Raw genomic sequence first — 25779 nt, 5'->3', positions numbered from 1 at the left:
ACGAAGGTGCTTATTTAGCTCTTGGCTTCCTGTACTAAGGTGGTATTAGGTGTTTAAAGCCGATCAGTGGAGCATATTACCACATCTATAATCTCAAAGCTAATTGGAGATTTCAAATGAAAAGATAACAGTGAGTGATGATGTAAGAAGGCCAGGGAGTCACAGGATCCTGCATTTGGAAAGACTTAATTTCCAGCCCAACCCCAATTATAATATTCCAACTTAAATATCTGAATACAGAGCAATGTGCTTATCTCTGTGTGCGTGTGTGTGAGTGTGTGTGTGTGTGTGTGTGTGTATGAGAGAGAGAGAGAGAGAGAGAGAGAGATGTTCCACTAGCATCTGTCATAAAATAGCTCAGTGGAAAGATGATGGTGGAATGAGATGGACATCATCACCCAAGGTACATGTATGATGGCACATATAGTGTGACACGACATCGTGTACAACCAGAGAAATGAAAAGTTGTGCTGCAATGTGTACAATGTATCAAAATGCACTCATTCTGCTGTCATAGATACCTAATTAAAGTAAATAAACTAATAACAAAAACCTTAGAACATTAGCTCAGTGGTTCAAAGTACTATCTCTAGCATTTTTTCACTCCTTGTTCTTACTTTCCTAAGTGTCAGACCCAGACCCCCCACCTTGCCCTTTGTGTTTTCTATTCTATGTTATCCCTAAAAAGTTGGAGTGTTTATTCAGCGAGTTCCCAGCTACTTCCCAACCACTAATCCAAACTCCACCCCCTGGGCTAAAAAAATAGCCTTTATCCAGCACGAATCATAATTTTTGGTAGAACCACAACAATAAAATGGGGAGAAGCTGTGTTGTTCTAGGTGGCGGATTTTTATTCACAAAACAATTCCCCTTCTCCATCACGAACCATCTCACCAGTACATTAATGGATTGTGGAGAAATGGTCTTTGGAGCTGGGTTTAACACTTGCCTCCTCCATTTACTCACCCCTAAAATCTGGAATCATCTGTAAATTTAGTGCCAAGAACAGCAGAGATGGAACTGTGGCCATTACTTCTCCCGTGTGTGTGTCTGTGTGTGTGTGTGTGTGTGCGCTGCTGGGGATGGAACCTCTGCTGCCACTGAGCTACACTCTTAGCCCTTCTTTCTGACCTTTGAAATAAACCTCAGATGGATCAAGACATAGGACAAACAACATGATTAGCCAGAAAAAAAGGAGGCCCCTAATGACACCTGCTGCAGACAGCTTAGAACCACTGTTAACATGACATCCACCTTCTGCAGCCCCCAGGACAGACCTGCAGGGCCTCCGGAGCCTGACTACGGCACACACGTATGGCAGGCAGAAGGAAGTCTGCTGTGCAGCTGCTCGTTTATGTCCTTTCAGAAATTAAAAAATAGATTTCTGACCACCTGGATTATAAATCTGCTGCCTCATCAACAAGTTTAATGTTAATCATATTCCAATGCAGAAAAGGATAAGGTTGTTGGTTGGTTGGTTTGTTTGATCCTAAGGATACTCCTCTTTTAAGGCAGATTTTGCCCAGCTAAACAACTATACCGATGATATAATAGCCATTTCTTTTTTTTTGTCTTTTTGAATTTTTTTTATTGGTTGTTCAAAACATTACAAAGCTCATGACATATCATCTTTCATACATTTGATTCAAGTGAGTTATGAACTCCCATTTTTACCCCAAATACATATTGCAGAATCACATCAGTTACACATTCACATTTTTACATAATGCCATATTTGTGACTGTTGTATTCTGCTGCCTTTCCTATCCCCTACTATCCCCCCTCCCCTCCCCTCCCATCTTCCCTCTCTACCTCATCTGTTGGTCCGTTCACTGGAACCACTATCTTAAGTTACACAGCTCTGTTTGGCTGTTCAATAAAATGAATGAGCATCTGAATTTCCAAAAGGAATCTGGCAAAAATTGCATTTTACTATTTATTCCTTGTTTAGGTTTTGACCAACAAACAGAGAGTGTTTTTTCCCCCTTTAAGATTACAAGTGTGGGGGTCACTATAACTTCAGAAGAAAACTGGCTTGATCCAGGTGAATAAAACACCTGGAACCAATGAGGTGAGTCGGATGGCTGGGTGGTGTGCAGAGGGACATCAACTTCATTGCCACCTTGTCTGGAACTGTGTTCATGTCTCGGTTGCAGAAGATGATTGAGCAAGAAATAAAGAGTTGAAGGAAGGAACAGGAAGTTTAGTGTAGCTGTGAATCCAGAGTGGAGCGAGAAGCAGCAAGACCTGTAGCTGCACTGAGACCCCCTTGCATGGCTCCCACGCTTGATCTCCAGCATCAGGTGATCTGCTCCACCCCCACCCCCCCAGTGTGGTCTGTCCTTTCCTCACCTGAGAAAATCTCTAGCAAATTCATCATCTAAAGTTCTAGCAGGTTTCCTAAAGCTTCCTGGGAAGCGAATTGGAACCTTCTTGGGCCATCTGCTGAACCAGTGGATCCACTACTATCTGCTCCTGTTCCTTTTGTTCTCCATTCCAACAGGCCAGCCACTGTTTGAACGGTGGACAACATCTGCAGGTCACCCCCAGACAAATGTTCATTCAGATGTCATCCTAGCAGACTGTGCCAACCCATCTGAGCAGCAGTGAACACTTGCTATATATGAATAATTCCTAATAAGGAAAAATTGCCCATGTCTCTAAGATGCTTTGACTTCATGGAAGACCTACAGATACACAATCCTGTCTTCCTGTTTTCTGTTGCTATAATAAAATACCTGAGATTGGTTAATTTATAAATGAAAGAAATTAATTTCTTATAGTTCTAGAGGCTAGGAAGTCCAAGGTCAAGGACTTGCATCTGGGGAGGGCATTCCTCAGGTGGGAACTCTGTAGAATTCCAAGGCAGTTCTGGGCATGACATGGTGAGGGGGCTCATGAAAGATGGCCAATCTAGATTTCCTAACACATCCACCCTTGGGATACCTAACTCACTTCCTCAATATCCCATTAATCCATTAACCCATGAATGGATGAGTCCATTCATCAGGGCAGATCCCTATTGATGCAGTCACCTCCCAAAGGTCTCGCCCCCATCATTAACATATGACTAGACATTTGGTTCCAACACTTGAATTCCAGCGGACACACCCAAACCATAGCACTCACATAACTTGAAAGTAATTGCACAGTAACATGTCAACAAATGCAACCTGTTGGGTAATGTGTAATATTAAGATGAAATAAACCCATCAGACATGATAAGAGAACATGACAAAAATGGAAATAATAAAAATATTTGTAATAAAGTGTTTGTTAAATAGGTTAAGGCAGATCCAAGCAAGAATCCTATGCAACCGCAGAAGTTGTGCCACAGGTAAGTTTTGTTTAGGAAATAGATCCACATTACATGAAGCAAAAAATTAGATTTCCAAGGATAAGTATTGTACACTGTAATTTTTGTTCAAGGAAAAATATCCACATGGGTGGGGAAAATCTGGACGTATGTACAATAAAATAGTCACAGAGGTTTTTATCTGGGTGTAGGTTCGTGGATGACCTTTATTTCCATTTTATGTTTGTCTGTATTTTCTGATTTTTTTCAATATGTATATGCTTTGATTGCAAAATGAAAAACCAATGTTATTTTTAAGTGATTATCATCAGGGAATGAATGATGGATGGTTTCCTGGAGGAAGAGGCTGTGTATCACTACGTCCCAACATGTTTTTGATTGCACTGAAGAACAAGAGCAAGTGGGAAACACTTAACATAGGAAGGCTAGCATGAGATGAGGAAGGGAGGGACTAACTGAATGTAAGAAATTTCAGAGTGGGCCAGCTGAAGCAGAGAACCAGCGAGACCCTTGCAGGGGCTCTCCTCCACACTTCTGCAGATGCTCTTCCCACCATCTGGGATGTCTCCCTTGATGAAGCCATCCCTCTGGCCACCCTGGCAACTCTCCCTTCCTGTATGAAGCTGCCTTTACTGCAGGCTTTGGCCTCTGCCCCCGCCGTGCTCTATCCTTGCCTGTACATACTGAATTGCATTAACTGATTTTCAGTTCATTCAAACATTGTCTAAACAGCAAGCTCTGTAAAGAGTGAGGGACTTCCTGTTTTTTAAACACAGTCTTGTCCTATAATAGATGTACCATACATGTTTGTTTTGGCTTGACTCGAATTGACTTGAATGCTGTTGGAACAGTTTTGGAGAAGGATAAGTTAACAGCATCTTACAGGTGGGGAGGGAGAGTTAGTTTTGGTAGAATTCAAGTAGAGAGGTTTTAAGCATATGTGTCATTAGCACATGAGGATGGTTTTCTAGAAGCTGAATAAAGAAAGCATTTCCATTATTCCCTCTGTGTTACCAGAGATGGGAGCTGGCATGTCTGGAGATACTGTTAATGCACAGCGTTGGAAGGTGCCAAACACTGTCCACTTAGCAATCTGCTGAGAGGCAAAAGCATTTCATATACTACAGGTTGTAGATTCCAGACGAACACAGAAGAATGGATGGATGACCATGTTAAAAACATCTTTAGCCAGTTCCTTTATGTCCGGTGGCTCCAGTCCTGTGCCTACACACCGTGATGAAAACGTACTTTGCATTTTTGCAGTGCTGTCCCTGTCACTGTCATATTCCTTCCTGGTGACACCCATTTTACCCGTTTTGAAAACATGATATAAACAGACAATCAAGCATTAACTTTAACTTCATGAACAAGATGTTTTCAAAATGGTAAATATAATTACAGCAGACCAAGAATACAATGTTGGGTCACACTTTGGGATTATTTTGTCAACGAGTCATATTTTAAGAAAAAGATATTTGATTAAGACTTTTAATCCCCAAAGATTATGTATTTGATTTAATTCTCTTCAAGAACAAAAAATTAGATTTTTATAATTCCTTCCCTGAAGATGGTTCATTTAAACTGGACTGTCCTAACATAGAATTACCAGTATTCATAAAGCACAGTTAAGCCGCTCATTTTCCTTTAATTCTGCATCTTTAATTCCTTTAAGATTTACTGCCCATTTTACTAGTAGAGAAACTGCACTCCTTTGATTATTTCACAAACAAGTGAGTTTTCATACCATTCTCCTGCTTTCCACACAGCCTTTGCTGCTGCGGGGACCAAGCTCCCTGGAACCACCTCCTATCCCACAGCCCATGGCAACTGCGTGGGGGTCTACAAAAATCTCTGAAAAATTCCTCTTCAGGGAAAAAAAAAGTTGCAAGTGTCTTGAACATTGTATCAGTTCTTAGGAACCATGACCTAGATATCAACCAAACGGGAGAGCTTTTTCTTCCATAAAGGCAGATTTACCAAGATGGACTCACGGCATGATCAGTATTCAGTTTCAAAATGTGATTTGCCATTTGTTTGTTGTTTCAGTGTTTCCTCTACATAGTCAAAACACATTAAATACAGTATCTTGGAATTATTTCATATTCTCTTATAGGAAAGAGAAATAGAATTAAAACCCCTTCGTTAGTGTGACTCTAGCAACAGTTTGCTCTGTGAAGGGACTAGTGCTTGGTGATGACTCTCCTCGTGACAATAACTGGATGAAACAAAATTGCAGCAACATCAGCACATCTACATCCTCTGGGTTGAATTTTTAAATAGTAGTAATATCCTTGCCCTGAATTTCTCTGCTTAAAATACCACAGAGCAAAAGCAAACCCTTGAACTTCTTGGCATCCTCACGACCATTTTACCTCCTAAGAGCCCCCCTCAATACCAGCATAGACATCAGAGGACACTAAGCAGGACCAGCATGCACAAATTATTCCTCTCCATTGCTTATCTGGGACTTTCAAAACCAGTTAATCCTCAGTCTATCCCTAGGATTCCTCCCTCCTGTCACAAAGAGATCTGAGTAACAGATCAAGTTGTTGAGAGCCACAGCCAAGTCGGAATGGCCCCTGGCATTTTGCCAGAAGTAATGGTTCAGAGGCGAGCCATTAAGATGATGCTGGATTGATTCAATTGTATATTAGACCTTTACACCAGTAATAGGGCGGCTTTTGCTGCCTCGGATGCCCTCCACTTTGAAGTTCCCGTGGAGTTCTCACGGTTCTGAGAGTGAATGCGCATGCAGCACAGTGGAGGGAGTTCCGGTTGGTGTGTGGTGTTCCTGGGGGCCACGTGGGTGGCCTTCGGGAGAGTTCCTGGAGAGTGTGTGTGGAGTTCTGTTGGAGTTCAGGCAATAAGGTTTCCTGTTTGAAGATACAAGTGCTTTGTGGCGGCTCCGTGATTTGTGCCCAGCCAGACTGCAGCATCAAGTAACAGAGCTTTGGGGGGAAAAATATGGTACCCATTAGGAATTTTTGTTTCCTACTCTAGACAGAGCAATAGAAGGTATTTAGTCCTGTTAGAATGCTCATCTTTCTTCCTAAGGAAAGAGTCAAAGGAGAAAAACTAGACCACCCTGAATATGGCATGATGAGGTTTCTTCCCTCTCCACCCACTGGGGGTTCTCACCAAAGCAGCTGCGACTTGGGGTGATTGAGGTAGCAGAGGCTCCAGCCGGAGGAAGCGCAGGGGCAGGAGTGCAGAACACTGTTTGCACAGCGAGAACATTTCCAATAATTAGGTTGGTCCTCCTCAGAGTACTGAATCCATGTCGCACCAGAACAACATGAAACAAGGGTGTGGTTTTCAGCATGGTTCATTTATAGCCAGTGAAAGACCGTGGTCACAGACAGCCACAGCGGCTGGTCCACTACAGCAGTCCACGCCTCGTACCTTCGTTGGAGGCAGCTTGCCACTATTTGGTTGATGCTGTGATAGCTGGCTCAGAGTAACATGATGTAGGGCAAACAAAATAATGAACACACCCACCATTCCTATGCCTCTCCATGCCCCCTCATGGCCCTCTGACAGATAGTTAGATTTCTCTTGGACTAGAACAGTTGCCTAGCAGTGGATTGGATGGGCCATATGATGGTATGTTTACCGTGTGTGTGTGTGTGTGTGTGTGTTTTACTGAGGATTGAACTGAGCCCAAGGGTGCTTTACCACTGAGCTGCATCCCCAGCCCTATTTGTTTTGCGACAGGGTCTTGCTAAATTGCTGAGGCTGGCCTCAAACTTGTGATCCTCCTCCCTTGACCTCCCTAGTAGGTGGGCTTACACACACCACCTCTGGCAATGTTTAACTTTTTAAGAAACTGCCAAATTCTTTTCCAAGGTAGTCTTCCTCGTTTTATATTCCTATCCACCAACAGTTCATGATAGCTGCTCTCCAGAATCACCAATACTTAGCATGTTCAGTCTTTAATTTTAGCAGTTTTCACAGGTATGTGGTAATGCTTCATTGTAGTTGTGAAATGTATGCTTCGTATGACTAATGATATCAAGCAGCTTGTCATGTATTCATCTACCATTTTTATTTCTTCTTTACTAGGTTGTCTGGTCAACTCTTTTGCCCACTTTTAAAACTGGGGTTGTTCACTTTCTTACTGTTGAATTTGAGAGTTCTTTATATATCATGGGTAGAGATACTTTATATGTTTTGTGAACACTTTTTTTTTCTGTGCTAGGAATCAAACCCAGAGGCTCATGCATGCTACACAGGCACTCTCCTAGTGAGTTCTCCGTGCCTTATATGTTTTGAATGTAAGTCCTTCTTGGAAGGAATTCACAAACTGACTCAAAAATTCATATGAAAATGCAATATATCCAGAATAGTCAAAAAGAGGAACACAGCAGGAAGCTCAATGGCCAACATTATCTGCTTTCAAGGCTTAGTATGAAGCTATAGTAATAAACACAACATGGTTGTGCATAAAAACTAGTAAGTAGAAGAATGGAGCAGAATTTAGAGGACAGATAGAAGGACACCTATATACAATGACTTTTGACAAAACCGCAAAGGCAATTTAAGGCAAAAAGAAGTTTTTCAACAAAAGTTTCAGGAACAACTGAATTAAAATATGCAAAAGTATCAATATTCACCCATATCTTGCACCACATACAAAAAAAAAAAAAACCTCCAGAATAAATCATAGACTTAAACATAATACAGAAAACAAGGACCAGATACCTGAACATAGGAGAAAATCTATGTCACCCCGAATTAAGGACACACTGACAAACTGGACTTCACCAAAATTTAAAACTTCTGCTCTTGAAAGAGATGAAGTGAATATAAAGACAAGCCACAGACTGTGAGATAATATTTATCAAAAGCAACAAAATTTTTAACATTGCCCACTTACTATGTGACATTCACTTAACACACTTTCTTGCCCAGAGGCCATTTAAGTGTGTGTGTATTGAATAAGCACCTTATGAAGTACATATAATTTTTATTGTAATTGAAAGGTACAGGTGTTTACGAAGCTATTTTAATGATATAAAAGTAACTAGCAAGGAAGCCAAAATTGGAGCACAGACTATCTATCGACTTCAGAACCTAAACTCTTCATGTCTCCAAGGTAAAACAAATGCCATTTTTTCCTTCCTTCCCCCCCCCCCCCCGCCAGCCTGAGGAGGACTTTTTAAAACATAGCTACATCTTATTAAACCAGACTACCTTGAAAACCTCCTGGGATGGGTATTTTGCGGGGCCATGTCTAGTAGGCCACACTGAATTTACAACATCCTTTTTCTGTAAGCCTTTTTTGTAAGACTGAGCAAACCAAGAGGTTATCAGTATTTCCAGCCTGGCCTCAGCAACCTAAAGGCAACAGGAGTAAGTTTGTATCAGCACTAGTGCTTATACAGCAGCCTTGAGCTCCAGTTCCGACATTGCCCAACTTACTCTTTTGGAGCAAGGGCCATTCTGGCTGTAGAGTACAGAGTGGTTTCTTATGCTCCCAAAGAATGTGTGTACCTCCTTCAGCAACCACTTACACCTAGAGAGTGACCAAGGTATGGAACACATGTTTTTCTGTAGGTCTGAGCCCACCCACTATTCCCCACCAGTCCTTGAAGAAGAAAGTATCCACTCCTAGAGACATCAGGCTGAACAGCCCCATATGCTTGGGTACCCCTGTTTAGGGTAAACAGGGTGACTGTGAAATCTCGGAGCCTGGGTGTCGCAGATCTGCAAGGGCCGACTGGCATTCAGAATGCTTCCCAGATAGCACTGCAGATCTCTTTGTCCTGGGAGGGGTATGTACACGACCCCGGTCACCAAGGTTTCCTAGTGCTCCTTCTATCATGTTTCACCCCAGGCCCACTGAGGTGAGTGTGAGGGGCCCTAGAATGTCCATTGTAATGAGCTCTGGGCCAGCCCACCTCATTTTCACAAGCGCAAGTAAAACACTTTGATATTAAAGCAAGAGCCACAGGTAAACTAAATGTCTTTCTCTGAGCAGTAGAAATAATGTGGCTTGCACAGTTTATTCAAAACCTGGTAACTGCTGAATGAACTCTGTTTTGAACTCTCAGTGCCAGGAATCTTATGATTTCAGGTTTTTGACATCATCTCAGTGCCTATGGCTAAGAAAACAACATTCAGCGTGTAGCCTCTACTATTCTCTAGTTTCATGGGTCAAAAAGGACAGGATCATATTCTTATTCCTACTATATAAAGTTTTATGGGTTTTTTTTTCCAAAGTCTTCATGTCTTCCCACCTTCAAAACGAGGAATACAGTTAACTGCTCCTGCCTACTCTGCTGGCAGGATTTGGAGATCACAGTTTTCCTGGATGTTCTTGATCAAGTGGCTATGATAAATCCTTTGAACTCCCGTCTCCCAAAGAAAGTCACCCTTTCTAACTTTCAGTCAGACACAAAAACCACCTCCAACAAAACTTGAAACTGTGGCATTTGGCATTGGCCACACCCAAGGTGTGGGTCTCTTTGAGATCTAGCAAAATCCAAAATGATAAATATGATTGTTCCTTTGTGTCACATACTTAAAACTTAAATTTTAATCAAGTTAGGATATATAAAATTTTTAAATATGGGTGTGCCCTGGACACATTCACATACTTCAATTTTGAAAAATCTTGGGTTTTTCATTTGGAAGCAGATTTTAAATTCTATATACAAGAAAAATCATGGAACAAAAACATCTGTACATATATCCATTTATCATTATCATCTGTGCTGATAGGACAGGCTCCAAGAAAATAGCTTCCACCCACTGGGGCTCCCCCCCCCCCATCTGTCTAAAATCACAGTATTCTCTGTGTATATTTATATTACTTTACAAATGTATAGGATTAGGCCTGGTTTGAGAAGAAAATCCTTCTTTTGACTTGTATAATTCTGATTTTCTTGATAAATGGAGACTATCCTACACAGGCACATACATAAATGAGAGTGTCATTTGCTTCTAAACAAATATTAGAGGCAGCAAGGAATGAGGTTTAGGGGACAGGAGGTTACTGCATCTACCTGTGAAGCCAGTATTAAATAGTTGCTCTTCCTTCATCAGGAAAAAGGAATGTGCTCTGGGGAAATAGTGCAATTGTCATAAAGTAGCCACATGGTGAAACAAAATACTTGTCTTCTGCAAGTATTTCAGTTCTGGGAAGGGAGGCAGACTGGAAGAAAACCAAGTCCACACAGGGGGTAGACCCGAAGAAATGGGCTCCACATCTCTTTCTCTCAATTTTCAATGAAAATGAAGACAGCAATCCATGCCATGTACATGAAGGAAGAAAATTCTTGGGATAATTCATCTCCAAGCGTGTCTAAAGGTGGGAGGGTTTGCAGGGTGAAGCCACTCAAAATTCATTTCCCCACTAACTAAGAGTTTTTATGCTCATTTCTCATCTGAAGGGCTTAATTATTTCTTGAAGGGTACACACAACGCCCCACCAGAGTTCATTGTGCAGTTTAATTTTGAACCCTTGAAGGACAGCTTTTCCGTTAGAAATCGAACACAAAACGTCCTTAATGAACAGGCGTTTTTGCAGGGTGGGGCCCAAGCAGGATCTCAGGACTGGAAGTGTGAATTTTATGCTTTGTTGCCAAAGGAGACTGTGGACATTCTCACCACCTTATTTAAAGCAGGATACGCTAATGCGTGAAGTGGTGCATTAATGGCCTAAATTAAGTTACAGGTATGAATTTTACATAAAACGGATTAATATTATATGTCATAGCAGAATTTTAAATACTCCTTGCCCATGCATTTTTAATCTTTACGCGCTCTAATTTATGTACAAGGCAATCGCATTTCCTTAGCCCACTTATGCATTTGATGAGTAAAAGAAAAACCCCTGGCGGTTTTGTTTTATTTATATATTCCTTCACCAAAAAAACAAAACAAAAAAAAAACCCTGCATTCGATTCGGCTTTCTCTTTTCTTTTGCTAAGCTTTAGCGTAGAAAGAAAGAAAGAAAGAAAGAAAGAAAGAAAGAAAGAAAGAAAGAGAAAGAAAGAAAACGGAAGGCTCCACATTCCATTCCATCATTATGGTTTCAGCAATTGTGAAAAGGAGAATAATGAAACGGAGGGGGAAACACGGAACAGAACGAACGTGCCTTCTTGAACAGCGCGTCTTTCTTAAGGCACTGGAATCCCAGGGATGGAGTGACGGGCGGCGGAGGGACCCTGGGCCGCGCTATTGGAAGTGGCAGGGAATCCGCGAGCCGGGCCCAGCGCTCCCTCGGCAGCCCAGGCGGGAGGAGAGTGAATTCCAGCCGCACATTCCCGCAGTTCTTCGCAGGAACTTCTCTCGCGTCTCCCCTCCCCTGGGTACACACCCGCCTGGCCCGACTCCCACCCTGCTCTCTTTTCTCAGAGCCCCGACCCACGGCGTTGACGGAATGGAGTGCCCTTCCCATTGGCCCGAGCGTCATTCCCTGAGGTGGCACTGCCCTCCTGATTGGCTGGCCACTCCCGACTCCGCACTCCTCCCGCCGCTCGGGTTGCCCGGCTCCCCGCCTCCCAGCACCGCCCGAAGCCCCCACCCTCGCCACCTCCCTCCGCGCACCCGCCTGCGCGCGGGGCCCAGCTCCGCTCCGCTCGCGCAGCGACCCGGCCCGCGCGCTGGCCCCGCCCCCGGGGCGCGCGGCTCTATAAATACCGCTGCGCTGCCGGCTGGGGGAGAGCGCAGTGGAGGAGGCGCGGTAGTGAGTCGGTGCCGGGAGCCGGGAGCTCTCGGGCTAGGGGAGCGCGGCGGCGGCGACGGCGGTCCGGTTGAGTCGCAGCTCCGAAGGGAGTAACAAGGGGGCCCGGGTGGGCTACTTTTCGACCGGTACTTCCGATTTTTCTTGCCTTTTGGTTCGGGCCGAGTGTCGCCCACTGAGCAGAGATTCCCCTCGCAAAACCTGAGCGACCTTTCCATCAATTGTTGGGCTCGGGATCGCCGGGAGCCCCGAGCGCGCCGGGCGCGAAGGCAAGGGGAGAGGAGCCGGCCGCAGGCGGGGGCCAAGCGAAGCTTGCCGACCTCCCTCGCTCGCCCCAGCCAGTCCTTTCGCGCAGGGCGCAGGGCGCGCGCGATGAAGGCGGTGAGCCCGGTGCGCCCTTCGGGCCGCAAGGCGCCGTCGGGCTGCGGCGGCGGGGAGCTGGCGCTGCGCTGTCTGGCGGAACACGGCCACAGCCTGGGAGGCTCGGCCGCCGCGGCCGCCGCGGCGGCGGCAGCGCGCTGCAAGGCGGCTGAGGCGGCGGCCGACGAGCCGGCGCTGTGCCTGCAGTGCGATATGAACGACTGCTACAGTCGCCTGCGGAGGCTGGTGCCCACCATCCCGCCCAACAAGAAAGTCAGCAAAGTGGAGATCCTGCAGCACGTTATCGACTACATCCTGGACCTGCAGCTGGCGCTGGAGACGCACCCGGCTCTGCTGAGACAGCCACCGCCGCCCGCGCCGCCGCACCACCCGGCCGGATCTTGTCCGGCCGCGCCGCCGCGGACCCCGCTCACTGCGCTCAATACCGACCCGGTGAGAGGCCCGGTGGCGGCTGGGGCCAACGCCACAAGGGGTGCAGGAGGGGGGTGGCAGGGTGGCGGGAAGCGGGCGTTCCCTCTCTTCGGAGTGGGGGCCGGCCGAGAATGACAGCCCCCAGCTCCTTCTCCAGGCACCTGGGCCGCCTGCTGCCGGCTAGCCGGATAAGCGCGGATGGGGAGAACGCGCGGGGCAGGACTCGGGGCTGCGCGACCCCTGTGCTGTCCAGTCCGGCGGAGGGGTCTCCCCGGCTGCAGACTGGGTGGGGGCTCAGCGCGCCAGCTCGGTGTCCGAGGACGCCCAGGACCGTGACGAGAGCGTCGTTTGCGCCCGCTAACCTTTCCCTTGGTGTTCGGTTGCTGTTCCAGGCCGGATCGGTGAACAAGCAGGGCGACAGCATTCTGTGCCGCTGAGCCGCGCTGTCCAGGTGAGCGCGCCTTTCCCGTCTCGGGTGGCAGATCACCAGAGACGCCCTTCCCCGGGGGCTTCCGGTGCCAGGCCCCGCGGTGCTGTGGGCCCGCGGCGTTTCGGAGTGTAAACTCCCGAGGAAGTGAACGCTCCTCTCCGCCACCCAGTTAGCCGGCGGACCTGCACGTCGCTTTAGAACCGGGCTGCCCTCTGAAGGGACACTAGTCCGCTCTCCTCCCGGCGTCCCCGGGCCTCTCGGGTGACCGGCGGGCTCGCCCTGTCCTCTCGGCACCTCTAGGGAAGGCACCCTCGGGGGCGTGGACGCCTCCCCGGCTCCCCCGCGCCGCCCGACACCGGTCCAGAGGGTCGCGGGCAGGTCCGCGCTCGGGCTTCCAGCGGCTCGCGCTACCTCCCGGGCGCCGCGCCGCCGAGGGCTGCGGGTGGGGTCTGACCTGGCGGTTTGTTTGGGTTGTTGATCGAGCACGTCTTGAGTTTGTCGGTGGCGCCAGCAAGTCTGCAGCGGGGAGGTTCACACACCCCTCTATTCATTCCTCTTCCACAGGTGTGCGGCCGCCTGAGCCCGAGCCAGGAGCTCTAGAGAGGGAGGGGGAAGAGCAGAAGTTAGAGCAAAGCCACGGAGGAAAGGAAAACACATCAGCAAATGTAGAAACGTTTCACTCGTCATTCCAAGAGAGGGACAGGAAAGAAAATAAAACTTCATTTTTTTTTTGCACGTCCATAAACATTCTACATACCTATTCTCTTTTGTCTCTTCATTTATAACCGCTGTGAATTGTACATTTCTGTGGTTTTTGGAGGTGCAGTTAAACTCTTAAGTGTGACAGGACTGATAAATAGATGATCCAGAGTAAATCCGACTTTAGAAGGCTACTTTGTGACCAAGGAGCTCAATTTTTGTTTTGAAGCTTTACTAATATACCGCAGAGCATTGTAGATATTTTTTTTACATCTATTGTTTAAAATAGATGATTATAACGGGGCAGGGAACTTTCTTTTCCCTGCAAGAATGTTACATATTGTATAGATAACTGAGTGACATTTCATACCATGTATATATAGAGATGTTCTATAAGTGTGAGAAAGTATATGCTTTAATAGACTACTGTAATTATAAGATATTTTTAATTAAATATTTTTTGTAAATATTATGTGTGTGTTTTTTTTTTAATCTGTGGGAATATTTCTTTTGGAAAATGATTTTTCAGCTCAGTTGCAGAGCTCTTGATATCTTGAATGTCTTTTCTGTTTGGCCTGGCTTTCAATTGTTTTTTGTTTTGCCCAGTATGGAAGACTCTGAAGTAGCAGTTATAGGTAGTGGTCTCGCATGACTGCATGAGATGTTTAATCACAAAATAAACATGTTCCGAGTCCATTAAAATGTGTTTTCTTTAACCTACATTGAAATCTTTGTATTTGAAGTGTACATGTTGAAAATATACCTTATCAACTTTTAAGTACAGGGTTTTATAGTGTAATATATAAAGAGTAAGTGTTTGTTTTTGTTTTTTTTAAACTGAGGTCAAAATGGATTCTGAATGATTCTACATATAGGATGGGAAATGCTTGGATCCTTAAGGAGTTTACAAAATCTGTTTTATCAAAGTGAAAAAAAATTGCTTGTCACTCTTCATTTTACACTAAAGCATAATGTCATGAAGTTTCATATCTGTACAGATTATTTAACTCAGAAATGAAAAATGTTCTCTGCTTGCTACCAAAGGACACACTCTTGGAAATGATCATTTTCTGCTTTCCTTCCTCCAAAGAATATTAACAGTGGGAGAGAAAAAATAAAAGGCATAATGGCAAATCCTTCAAGCAGGGATAAAAGTCGATCTTCAAACATTAACTTAAGTAGACCAAAAATTCTGATGACCGCATCTAGATTATTTTTTTATAAAAATGATTTTCACTATAGCTATGTCAGTTACCGCAAAGCTACTGTCCAATCTCTTGTGATGTGTAACTTTTACATGTGAAAATTAAAGTAGATTTATCCGTCTTGTACTGTGATTTCTGGTCTCATTTCTTTAGAACCTTAAAACTTATTTTTAAGGCCCTTCTCCTCAAGGAAGGTATTATTTTTTAGGTTAGATAGGCCTGTCAGGGTTTGAGAACATTATGCATTTAATGTGATGGGTGCTCTACACACCAGTTAGATGGAATTGTTAGAGTGAGAGAATTAAGTAGGATTTAATTGGGTGCTTTGTAAATAGTCAACTGTGTGTGTAACGTGGTCTGTTTGATTTTTAAAAGGAAAGGATTTGTTTCAGATTATACAAGAATAAAAGTATTATAGACCCAAGGGACTTTTTATGAGGTCAAAGTCAAATATTTATATGAATATGAAACATCATGGTCCCTAGTAGCTGAAGTGGTAGTGTCTCTGCAGAAATGAACGCAGTCAGTGCTAGGAGGTTAAAACCCTTTCGGAGGGTTTAAAAATCTGTCCACTCCCAGCATGTTTCCCCCTCGGCTCTGATATTTTCCTGGTCTTGGGTATTTTTAGAATTTGATATATTTGATGTTGAGCCTTATGAAATCAAAGGACTGCTTGTTTAGGTGAGATTTATGTTTTTTTTTTATATTATTCATTCTTGTCACACATCAAGAGGAAAACACTAGCACACTGCTGGAATTCCAAATCTAAAGAATTCTAACGATTGCATTCTTTGTTATTAAGAAGGGCACAATTCCTCCTTTTTATTTGGCAGTTTAATTTCAGTAGGAAGCATGTCACATGTGCAGTGTTGGTTGGAGTTGAGTGTTTATCATGCCCAGCTGCTGAACCCTACCTAAGCCTTTGAGCAGAGTTTGAAACTCATACTGGTGGTCGCTGAGTCTCAAAACAAATAGACAGATTCGGGGAGGGGGGGGGGTTGAACATAGAGGTTGCCATTTGAATTTATATTCGGGCATTTAAAACCACTAAAAGAAAGGAAAGTGTTCTAGATATAATATTTCAGAGACTTGACATTTTCCCCTTGGCTACTCAAGCAGCATTGGACGTCTCTAAAGAAACAAAAGTCTTTGTTAATGAAATAACAAAAAACACTATATACAGTAGTATAAGATAGTGCATTCTATTAAAATGCTGACTGTGTCCTAACCAAACAACCAGATAATAAAAAACATTTTGTCTCTTATCCAGGTAGTTCTAGTTATTCAGATATTTAGTTTAGCAAAGGAAAAACTCCTGACTTTTCTTAATTTGTAGACTTTCATTGTATAGGCACAACCAAAGAGTAAGAGTCGTTTGAAACCCTGGTAAGAAAGTAAATACCCCACACAGTGGACATCGCTTCTAAGGTTGTTATAAAATCCTCACATCTCAAACATCTTATGGTAAAGCTGGAAAAAAAAATACCTTTTCATTTCAAAGAACTCATATACTCTGCTATTGTATAAATCCTACTCAACTTTATTGTCAAGCTTTAACTGCATTTTTAGAACTTTTAAGAATTCTGAGTCCCCAATACCTATTGTATTAGATGCCTTCTATGACAATAAATCTTCACTGAGCAAAAGGTTCTGAAGTTTGTGGTTTTTAATTGACTTTTACTGAGTTATGTGATTTTTCATTATCAAGAATGGGTCTCTTGATGGATCACCTCAATTATTTACAGTGTTTCTTACCATATGATGAAAAGTGGGGCTCAGAAAGGGTGTCTCCTTTGAAAGGAAAAAAGCTGCCCTACTCTTCAGTGTCTTCGAGGGCAGGAAGCAGTAGCTTCAAGAAAGTGCAGGACGCTGTCCAGGGGAAACTAGGCCAAAACCCCAAAAGGTACTGTTTCACAGTAGTGCACAGCCAAATAAAACCGGCCTTGCCTTTCTAGTTGGCACACTTGAATTACATGCATTTTAATCAACGCAGTTATTCCTGAGGTCTCAGCAGGCCCCACCCCACACCCTGCAGCCTGCTGAGGAAGGAAGCCCTTCCACTGCTCTTCCTAAGCCCAGAGTCATTGGCTGGCTCCAGAGTGAATCCTTCTAGGGCTGCCCTCAGTCAGCGTTCTTCAGACCCGAAGGTTTCTTGCAATTATAACCCATGACATTTTGCTAAAATGTTATTAGCTTTATGGATTAGAACCATGGCCCATTAGATTTTAGAACTGTGATTTTACTTTCTCTACCTGGAGCCCTGACTCAGTCCATCCTTTAAAAGATTAAACCAACCAACCAACCGACAGACACAAACAACTTGACCAAAGGGAACCCATTTCCTGGGGGAGACAACCTGGGGTCTTTAGACTTAATTGAAAATGCTCGGAATTTTCAGTGAAGTTTCACAAAGGTTTTGGGTTTGAGGGCCTCCTTTACACTGATTCACGTGTTCTGGCTCCTTCTACGGTTCCCCCCCATAAGTGCTGAAACCCAGGTAACCCACATCGCCAAGGGTTTTCTAACTCACCCAAGCAAAGCAAGCCCGCCCTGGGGCTGAAGTCAGTCCCTCATGCTGAGGCGCCTCAAGGGACATGGAAAGAGCGCTGTGAAAACCCGAGTTAATTTGAAAAGTCCCTCTGAGTCCATAAAAGGGGACACACCTCAGGATCCGGGAAAGAGGAGCAAAGTGTGTTGCTGTGTTCCTCTGGCTGGAAGATGGCTAAAGAGGAACTGAACTTCAAATGCTTAAATAAAGAGAACCAAGACATATTTTCTACATGAATTCACTGGTATCTTTTTTTTTTTTCTGGAGAAGAAAGCTCACACTATAAATAGGAACTTTCTAAGAGATTATGTAAGTATTGGTAAAATATTCAAGTTCATGGGTAAATGAGAGGCCATTATAGGCTTTTGGTGACTGTTTCTCAATTGTTTATGACATAAAATACCTACCTGCACTTTTGAAATGCATGTAATAAAATTGATTTTTCAAAATTCTATCTTTTCTCCAAAGTTTAAGTTCCAGGGGAAAGAACTGTGGTCTTACAGTTCTTCGTGCAAATTCATGTTTCTTAAATATTTACATAAGTATTTTCAATATTTCTTAAATATTTTAAACATTTGCTTACCTATTTAAAAGATTTTCTTAAATATTTCCTATTTCCTTCTCAAGTTTTAACATCAACTAAGAGACTGTACTTGTGGGTATGCAAACAAAAAAATAGCCATGTGCAGGAAATTATCTTTCAAAAGGGCTTTTCACCCTAATAAAACAAATACACTATGTTAATTTTCCCCAATTCCCCCGAGGTTTTACTTTCTAAGGTGGGGATTTCCACAAAGATGCACCTTCCATTTGGGGGGAACTATTACAACCAACAGTGTTGTGTTATAGCTCAAGGCAGGATAAGAAGCAAAGCACTGGTAAATCAATTGTTATGCTTCACATTTCCTAAAATATGGTCTTCTCAAGTATCTCAAGAGAGAGAGAGAGAGAGAGAGAGAGAGAGAGGTATGTCCAGCTTAGAGGAAACCTGGGAGATGGACACAGAGATAAAAGCCTTACACCTTACAACAGCATCCTTCTGGAACACACTTCTCACACTCAGGTGTGGAACCTGAGTTTATGGCCATGGTTAAAACCAGGCAGCCTTCTTAAGGTGGGATTTCTCTTTCTGTGCCCCACGGTGCCTTGTAAATGGGTTGCTGAGCTTCGAGAAGAATGTCCTAAAGATGGCCTTCCATTCTTCTCCACTACTCCTTGCCCTTTCACCTGCATTGAGTCACAGTGAGCTTCAAACCAATGCATTTGGCTGCCCTCTTGTCCTCTGCGCCTCTGAAAAGCCACAGATTTGAAACAGGCTTTGATGGTCTTCCCCGAAACCCTCCCTTTCTGGGCTACCCATCTTGGCTAGTGGAACCTGTGGTCAAGGCAGAGACCGGGGGCAAGTGCTCGCCTGAGTCTTGGTCCACACCTTCAGTTGGGCACAAACGTTCCCGCTGAAGCTCACTGGAACCCCCCAGCCTCCCCGTCCTCACGGCTTGTCCAGCTCAGTGCCCTGTGTTTCACATCTGGGCTCTAGGTCATCTCTGGCCTCCTGTCCCATCTTTCCTCCTCTTTTCTGTCTTCCATGTTAATCTGACCACATTACTCCTCCACAGTCGCCCACTGCCCACGGAGAGACCCAGCTCCTTGGACCAGCATACAGGGCCCCCATGAGCAGGTCTTTCAAGAATCATTTCCCACAGTCCTTTCCCTCCTCCACTCCCGGCTGCCTCCACGCACACATTTTATGCTTCAGCTGTACCTGGGATCTCATCCTGTATGTGCTGGACAGAAAAGCACGCTGGCCTTTATGTCTTGACAGAGGAGGTTGATTTCCTGAGTGTCAAGAAGGGAGCAGCTTCAGGAAGGGCATGTATGGAATGTGGACCAAGGAGGGTGGGGACAGAGGGCACCTGCCTGGCCAGCCTAACCAGCTAAGTCAACCTCACACGCCCGTGGGTAGCAGCTGACCTCCCCACATCTGAAATGTCCTGCTCCTCCATGGTGGCTCCCTCTGCAGTGGTGGTCCCCCTGCCTTGACCCCGGCTCCCCTGCCTCTGTCTGGGTTGCTATTACTTCAAGGCTCAGTTGCTACTTCTTTTGCAAAAGTTATTGGACCTTCTTCTCACCCAAAATAAAGGCCCCTTCCCCATGCAATAATCTAATCGTTGTCATACGACTATGCTTCTGGTGAATCCCCAACCCCCAAGGATTCCTGACCACAAGTACTAGAAGAACATTCCTGTAACTCCTTGTACCAGCAAATCTAGCAAATTCTTTTCAGCTCAAAACTGCAGTTGAGAGATTTTCATTATCTTTAAAAGCCTTTGGCTGCCTCGAACATGGAAAATAGATAAGCCGTGTGCTCTTGACAATGAAGGAGTGTGGTCAGCCTTGGGCAAGAGAGCTGGAAGGAGAGACTGAGAAGGGACAAGAAGAGCTGATCCCGTATCCACAGGAAAGAAACCGGTCCTGCTGACCCACATTGAGATAAGTGAACAAAGACACTTCAGTGCCCGAGTTGGGCTGGGCCAGGGGACACCGTAAAAGACCAGCACAGAGCCCTCTGGAAGCAGGGGGAGGGCACTGGGTGATTCGTCTCTGTGCGTGTGTCTGGGCTTCTATTCTCATGGATTGGTGAATTGTCGTGGGACAGATTGAGGCACAGTCCCTGTAGCAGATCCTCCTGAGTCAGGCCTGAAGGACAAGATTCCATACTAGAGGGAAAGCAGATGCAGATCGGAGTTTTCATTACCCCCACCTCTGCTCCAGGGACCCAGAGGTGGAGTTGTATGGCGGGGAACCTCAACTAGGTCTTGGGGCATTCCCCACATTTCCCAGTAGAGGGAACACAGCTTCAGAGGTGAGGGGCAGAGTCAGCTCTGGAAAGTGGTTAATTTTCTAAGCCAGGATCACAGAGCCCTGTGTGGATGGACTTCACCCGGCCGACTCTTCCTCACACTCTCTTGTTCCATGGTCTCACCTGCAGCTTGCCCTGTGTCCTAAGAAGGCGGGTTCAAATCTTAAACAAATAACTACGAAATGCTGAATTGATCTTGCTGCCTTTAGAAAAAGAGAACAGAGGTCAGGTTCTTTCATAGCAAGAATCAAGAATTGCAAAGCTCTTTGACAAAGGAACAGAAGCAACACGGTGAAGAAGGGATGCGCTTTTCAACAAACGATGTTGGAGAGACTGAATGTCCCTGTGCAAAAACAGAAAAAAATACTGACTCAGTCCCCTGCCTTCTGCTTTTCACAAAGGTATCTCAACATGGATCGTAGACTAAAAGTAAAGTGTGTAATTATAAAACAGCTACAAGGAAACAGGAGAGCTCCTCTGTTTGGTGATGATATTTTAGGTAAAACACCAAAAGCATGATCCGTAAAGGAAGCCCAAGCTAGATCATTCTTATGGTTAAATCCACCATATCTGTGTGCTCAGACCCACCCTCCAGTCTGGAAAATGTGTGGGGCGGACGGAGAAGGGGCACAGACGGTCCGGCCCATAGTCAGAGCTCACCAATTTTTAGCTGTGTTCCTTTAGGCAAGTGACTTTTCCACATTTCAATTGCCTCCTTTGTAAAATGAATATAAAATCATCATAACCTAGCTTTGGCGGGTTCTCTAAAGGTAAAATAAAGTAACATACATGAAAAATTTTTTCCAGACAGTAGTTATAATTCTGGTGTATATAAAAATCATCTGGAGAGATTTTAAAATTGTGGATTCCCGAGTTCCACTCATTCTCTTGTCCCCATCACTGAGACCCTGATTCATCAGGCCTAGGGTGGTCTGCATTTTAGTGTTTCCTGGGAACCCCGGTTTGAGAAACTGCAAAAAATCATAAAATAATATGTCAGCTTCAGCCATTTCCAGGATATTTATCCTCTTTGACATCAACTTCCAACTCCGCAGGAGCTCTAATCGAGTAACCAGGAAAGGTTAAAGTGACACAGAGGGAGGGGTCACCTGGGAGGCAGCTGCTTCAAGAGCAAGACACTGGAGGGGACCTGAGACAGGTGAGCGCCAAGTGCTGGCTTCGCGCTAGCCCTGGCTTTCACCCCGACTTGATTTGACTCTGATTTTCATGATAACCTACTTTGTTTTCATATTAAGTCACATTCTTTTCCAAGGTAAAACTCAAAAGGAAGAAAATGTCCCCCTTCTTATGTGTCCTTCTCACCAACACCCTCCCTCACTACCTGTGTGATGACCTGAAAAGTGATTGGAGAAGGTGCCTCTATGGGGCCCAGGAGCAGGATGGCTTTCATGGTAAAGGGACTCTCTGGGAAATACACGATTTCCTTGCTGTGTTCAGCCCTACTGAGAGGCCACCAGGGCCCAATGGAGGCCAACAGCTCAACAGTCTCACCCGGCATGACTGTCGCATACGGAAATTGGTAAATGGTACAACTGTACCTTAATTTCATGTAATACATTTCTTTTTTTGGTAGAATTACATATAATTTTTATGAATCAAAAACTCTTTCAAAATTGAATAAGACTTTTTATAAGAGAAAAAAGTCAGTAAGTCTGTGGAATTTGATTGATTGCAATGTGGCCCCAGGCAAGTTACTTAACCTCTCAGAGACTTGCTTAAACTTCTAAAGGGGACTCTGGTGGCAATGAGAGCCAAAACCCAACACACTGCCAGGCACATAAACTTGAGTGTCTGTTAGTTCCTTTCCTATAAGCCTCTGTCTATCTTCCTGTTTCATGGAGGTAGGTCTCAGCAGGCCACATGCTTGATGAATAGGGACAGGAATGACTGGAGGACACTTGACTCCTTCCAGTATGAAAATAGGGTTAAGAAAAAGGGAGGAACACGGTGTGTGTGTGTGTGTGTGTGTGTGTGTGTGTTCACTCAGCACAAAGATTTCACAAATGCACAACCTTTTCAAGGAGGCAAAAGGCTTCAAACCTTCTCACTGCAGAAACTATTTCCATTGCACCTCTTTATTTCCAGGGCAAAGGGAGGAACCCAGGAGAGGGCTCACAGGAGGCCGAACAGGGCCGCTACCTGCTGGTCTTGCCTACAGCACAGCCAGGTCCAGAGCCTGTGTGTCCTTGGTCTGTTTTTTGATACGTGGCTGGGTGCTCCAGGACTGAGACAGAGGCTAACCCCCACTTTCTGGGTGGAGCCATAACGTACCCTAGCAACGTTCCCCAGGTACAGAAACCCGACTAGAGTGGTGCTCAGTGCAGCAAGTGGTGCTTCAGAAACAGGCTAAGGTTGAGAGCTGCATAAAGTTTGGATCTTTCTTCATGGCTTAGGAAAGTAAGCCTTTCATAATTTATGATGAAAATATTTTCTGGTAGTTATACATCCCCACGAGGCTAAAGCGGAGGTTAATTCAACAGGGTGGGAAACCCATTCTCTGAGGGTCCATGTGTCCATTGCTGTATTTAAGTGAAACATAAAATAGTAGAATTTCCAAGAAAGTCAAGTTCCCTAATTTTTCTGATAAGGAAACTGAGGCTGTGAAATTTTAAAATGTGCCTTTTGTAAGGGGACTTGAGGCCGAGGCAGAGCTGCCAGTGGAACTCAGGCCTCTGACCTGTAGTGACAGGGACCTTACTTAGTCCAATATGTGGCATGATCATTTGTTCTAGTGGGGCTGTTCTCTCTCCAGCATTTACCTTGAGTCATTTTTTAATTCCCATTTTCTGATGCATGTACTTATTTCTCCAAATAATTTTCTTCTTATAAAAAACTCTGTAAGCATAGCCATCTTTTCTGTGTATGTAATTTGAGGACTGACTGGAGTCATTCCTAAGAGAGCTATTTTTTTTTTAACTCTAGAGATGGCTGCTCCAAAAAAGAAACATGTATCTTTTTGTCTAGAGTTATTTGAAATGAAAAACTTCATGATCACTCTGGACTATTTCACTCTATCTTAGACTCCAAGGGTCCCTTTAAAGACCCCAGGAATTCTTAATGATCCCAGAGAGCACTGGAGACCCTATTTATTAATTTGTAGTTCGAATTTCATGACATGAAACACCAGTAAAAAAAAAAAAAAACCAATCTTTTGCTTAAGGATTGTAGAGATTACCAAGAAACACAACAGGATCATGTGGACCTGTGTGCTTTTGCCAAGCCTGGTGTTATAATGATACATAGGAAGGGAATGCTCTCCTCACTGACATCCATAAAGGGGCTGATTAACTCAGCTCTGTAGGAACTGTTTAATATTAAATCAGTCCAAACTTTAAGGGCACGTTTCTTAGAAACCCTTTATCTAGCATCAGGTGTGTATCTAGACAGTACAGCATCTGGTAATTTTGAGGTTACAAGAGAAAAAAGACAAAAAAAAAAAAAAGGAGAATGTGCATTTTCCCAAGACATTTTAAATAGTCTAACTCTTGTTGATGGAGTAAAAAAAAAATCATCAATTCTTTTCATCTTTTTTAAGAAATAAAAAATATGCTCAAAAAGAGGGCTCAACCTTTAGAGGCACCTTCTGGATTGCTATGTCATTTGACGTTTTCTTGGTAGGTCAAAACAATTCTAAAATGCTTTTCATAAAAACTGAAGAATGAAAATGATAACTTAAAACCAGGTCAAGGGCTGGGGATGTATCTCAGTTGGGAAAGTGCTTGCCTCACATGCACAAGGCCCTGGGTTCAATTCCCAGCACCACAAAACAAACAAACAAACAAACAAGACTACCACAGACCTCCTGAGCCCGGCAACATCATTTAAAGATGTATTTTAAGAATACGTTTTATTTTCTTTACTCTTCCTCTCCTGCCAAAAGATACAGAGCTTCTCTGAGAAGCTGCACTTGGGATCCACACTCCAGGGTCACCTTTTTCAGGAAACTGGGTGGTCACAAGGACTACTGGGTGATCCTGAGGATGAAAACCCACCACCTCAACCTCGCAGGTTTGCTTAAGATTGTGTCTTTGATGGAGAACTTCAGAGTTCCTGATCCTCAGCCTCCCTGAAATCCCAATCCCAGGGACGTGAAGGAAGTTTCTTCTGGAAGCACTGGAAAATCCCAAAGAGAGTTGCTCTCCTGCAGCCCGTGCAAACTCCCAGGTAGGAGGAGTGCGCACACTAGGTGAAGAGAGTCTGCTCATCCCAGACACAGCAGGAGCAGGTACAAGGCAGCGAAAGTGCCCAGGCAGCCCTTCTGCTGCACGCTCTGTGGCCATTTCTCCTGCACTTGGGCCCTAACTTTGCTGACACCGCTGGGGCAGCTTCTGCATTGCTCACAGGGCAAGAGGCTGCCGCAGTTGGCAATGTGCCTCACCTGCTCCTCAACATCGCCACGGCTCATCAGAGGCCATTAATCAAGCATTTACTTTTAAATCTAAACAGTTCTAGAAACACAAGTTTCTGGCACAGTGGGCCCTAGCATGCCTAGGGTTGTGAAAACCCAGCAAATTTCCTGCTGACATTCCTCGGGTTACAAGCCTGCCTGGCCCTGCCGGCAGTGAGAGTTATCTGCTGCCCTCTTTTGAATCTTAGGGCACAATGCACCCTAAGAAGGGCCAATGGCCTGAAGAAGGTCTCTTCCCCCTGTCAGGGGGCAGCTTCAACCCTGCTGATCCAGGCTGGCACAGGACTCTAACTCTCCCTGGAGTACTGCTTTCTCTGCAGGTGCCCCTCTGCGGTAAAAGCAAACCGGAGTCTCTAAAGCAGTAAAGGAATTAAAAGAGATGAGGTTATGTTTCGTTTTTAATTTATTTTAAAATTTATTGATATATAATTGACAGATAAAGTTGTGTACTTGTGGGGTGGAACATCACGTGGTGTGCCTGGTACCTGCTGCCATTCTCCTAGCTAGCTCGCCTGCCCAGAAGGGCAAGCGCAGTCTGCAGGGCTGACTGGCAGTTTGGTCTTGGGACTGCAGGCTCAGTAGATTACAGGAGAAAGTTTCCATGATCAACCAGGTGGATGTGCCTGGGAGGAACCATCGCAGCAGGTAGAGAGAGGCTGAGAAACTCTGCACGGGGAGGTCACCGAGTACAAGGATGGCTCCCGGCCATTGTGTCCAGAAGGAAGACAGGAAAAACTGTTCCTTCCAGATTCTTCCCACTTAACTGAAGCCATGAGGCCCCAGGTAGGTACTCAATGTCTTTTCCGTCTCT

The 25779-nt window shown here is 44.7% G+C and overlaps 1 protein-coding gene across 1 annotated transcript; it reads left to right on the top strand.

Moving 5' to 3' along the window:
- The first annotated feature begins 11996 nt into the window (after positions 1-11996).
- On the top strand, positions 11997-15263 carry Id4 (inhibitor of DNA binding 4). Its single transcript, XM_046419138.2, has 3 exons — positions 11997-12818; positions 13190-13248; positions 13792-15263. Exons 1-2 carry the CDS (start codon positions 12378-12380, stop codon positions 13232-13234), a joined length of 486 nt encoding a protein of 161 aa, XP_046275094.1. The 5' UTR covers positions 11997-12377; the 3' UTR covers positions 13235-13248; positions 13792-15263.
- Positions 15264-25779: the final 10516 nt, after the last annotated feature.

Source organism: Marmota monax, unplaced genomic scaffold, assembly GCF_021218885.2.
Source record: "Marmota monax isolate L192 unplaced genomic scaffold, Marmota_monax_Labrador192_F-V1.1 WCK01_AAM20220418_F8-fsc00259, whole genome shotgun sequence".
In the NCBI taxonomy this organism is placed as follows: domain Eukaryota; kingdom Metazoa; phylum Chordata; class Mammalia; order Rodentia; family Sciuridae; genus Marmota; species Marmota monax.
The sequence above is the reverse complement of the archived record's forward strand: the minus strand, read 5'-3'. Positions and strand labels throughout refer to the sequence as shown.

Excerpts from the sequence above, each read along its gene's own strand:
- Id4 (XM_046419138.2), top strand. The coding sequence starts at position 12,378 with ATGAAGGCGGTGAGCCCGGTGCGCCCTTCGGGCCGCAAGGCGCCGTCG. Across the intron at positions 12,819-13,189 it reads CTGCGCTCAATACCGACCCG|GCCGGATCGGTGAACAAGCA; the intron begins GTGAGAGGCCCG and ends TTGCTGTTCCAG.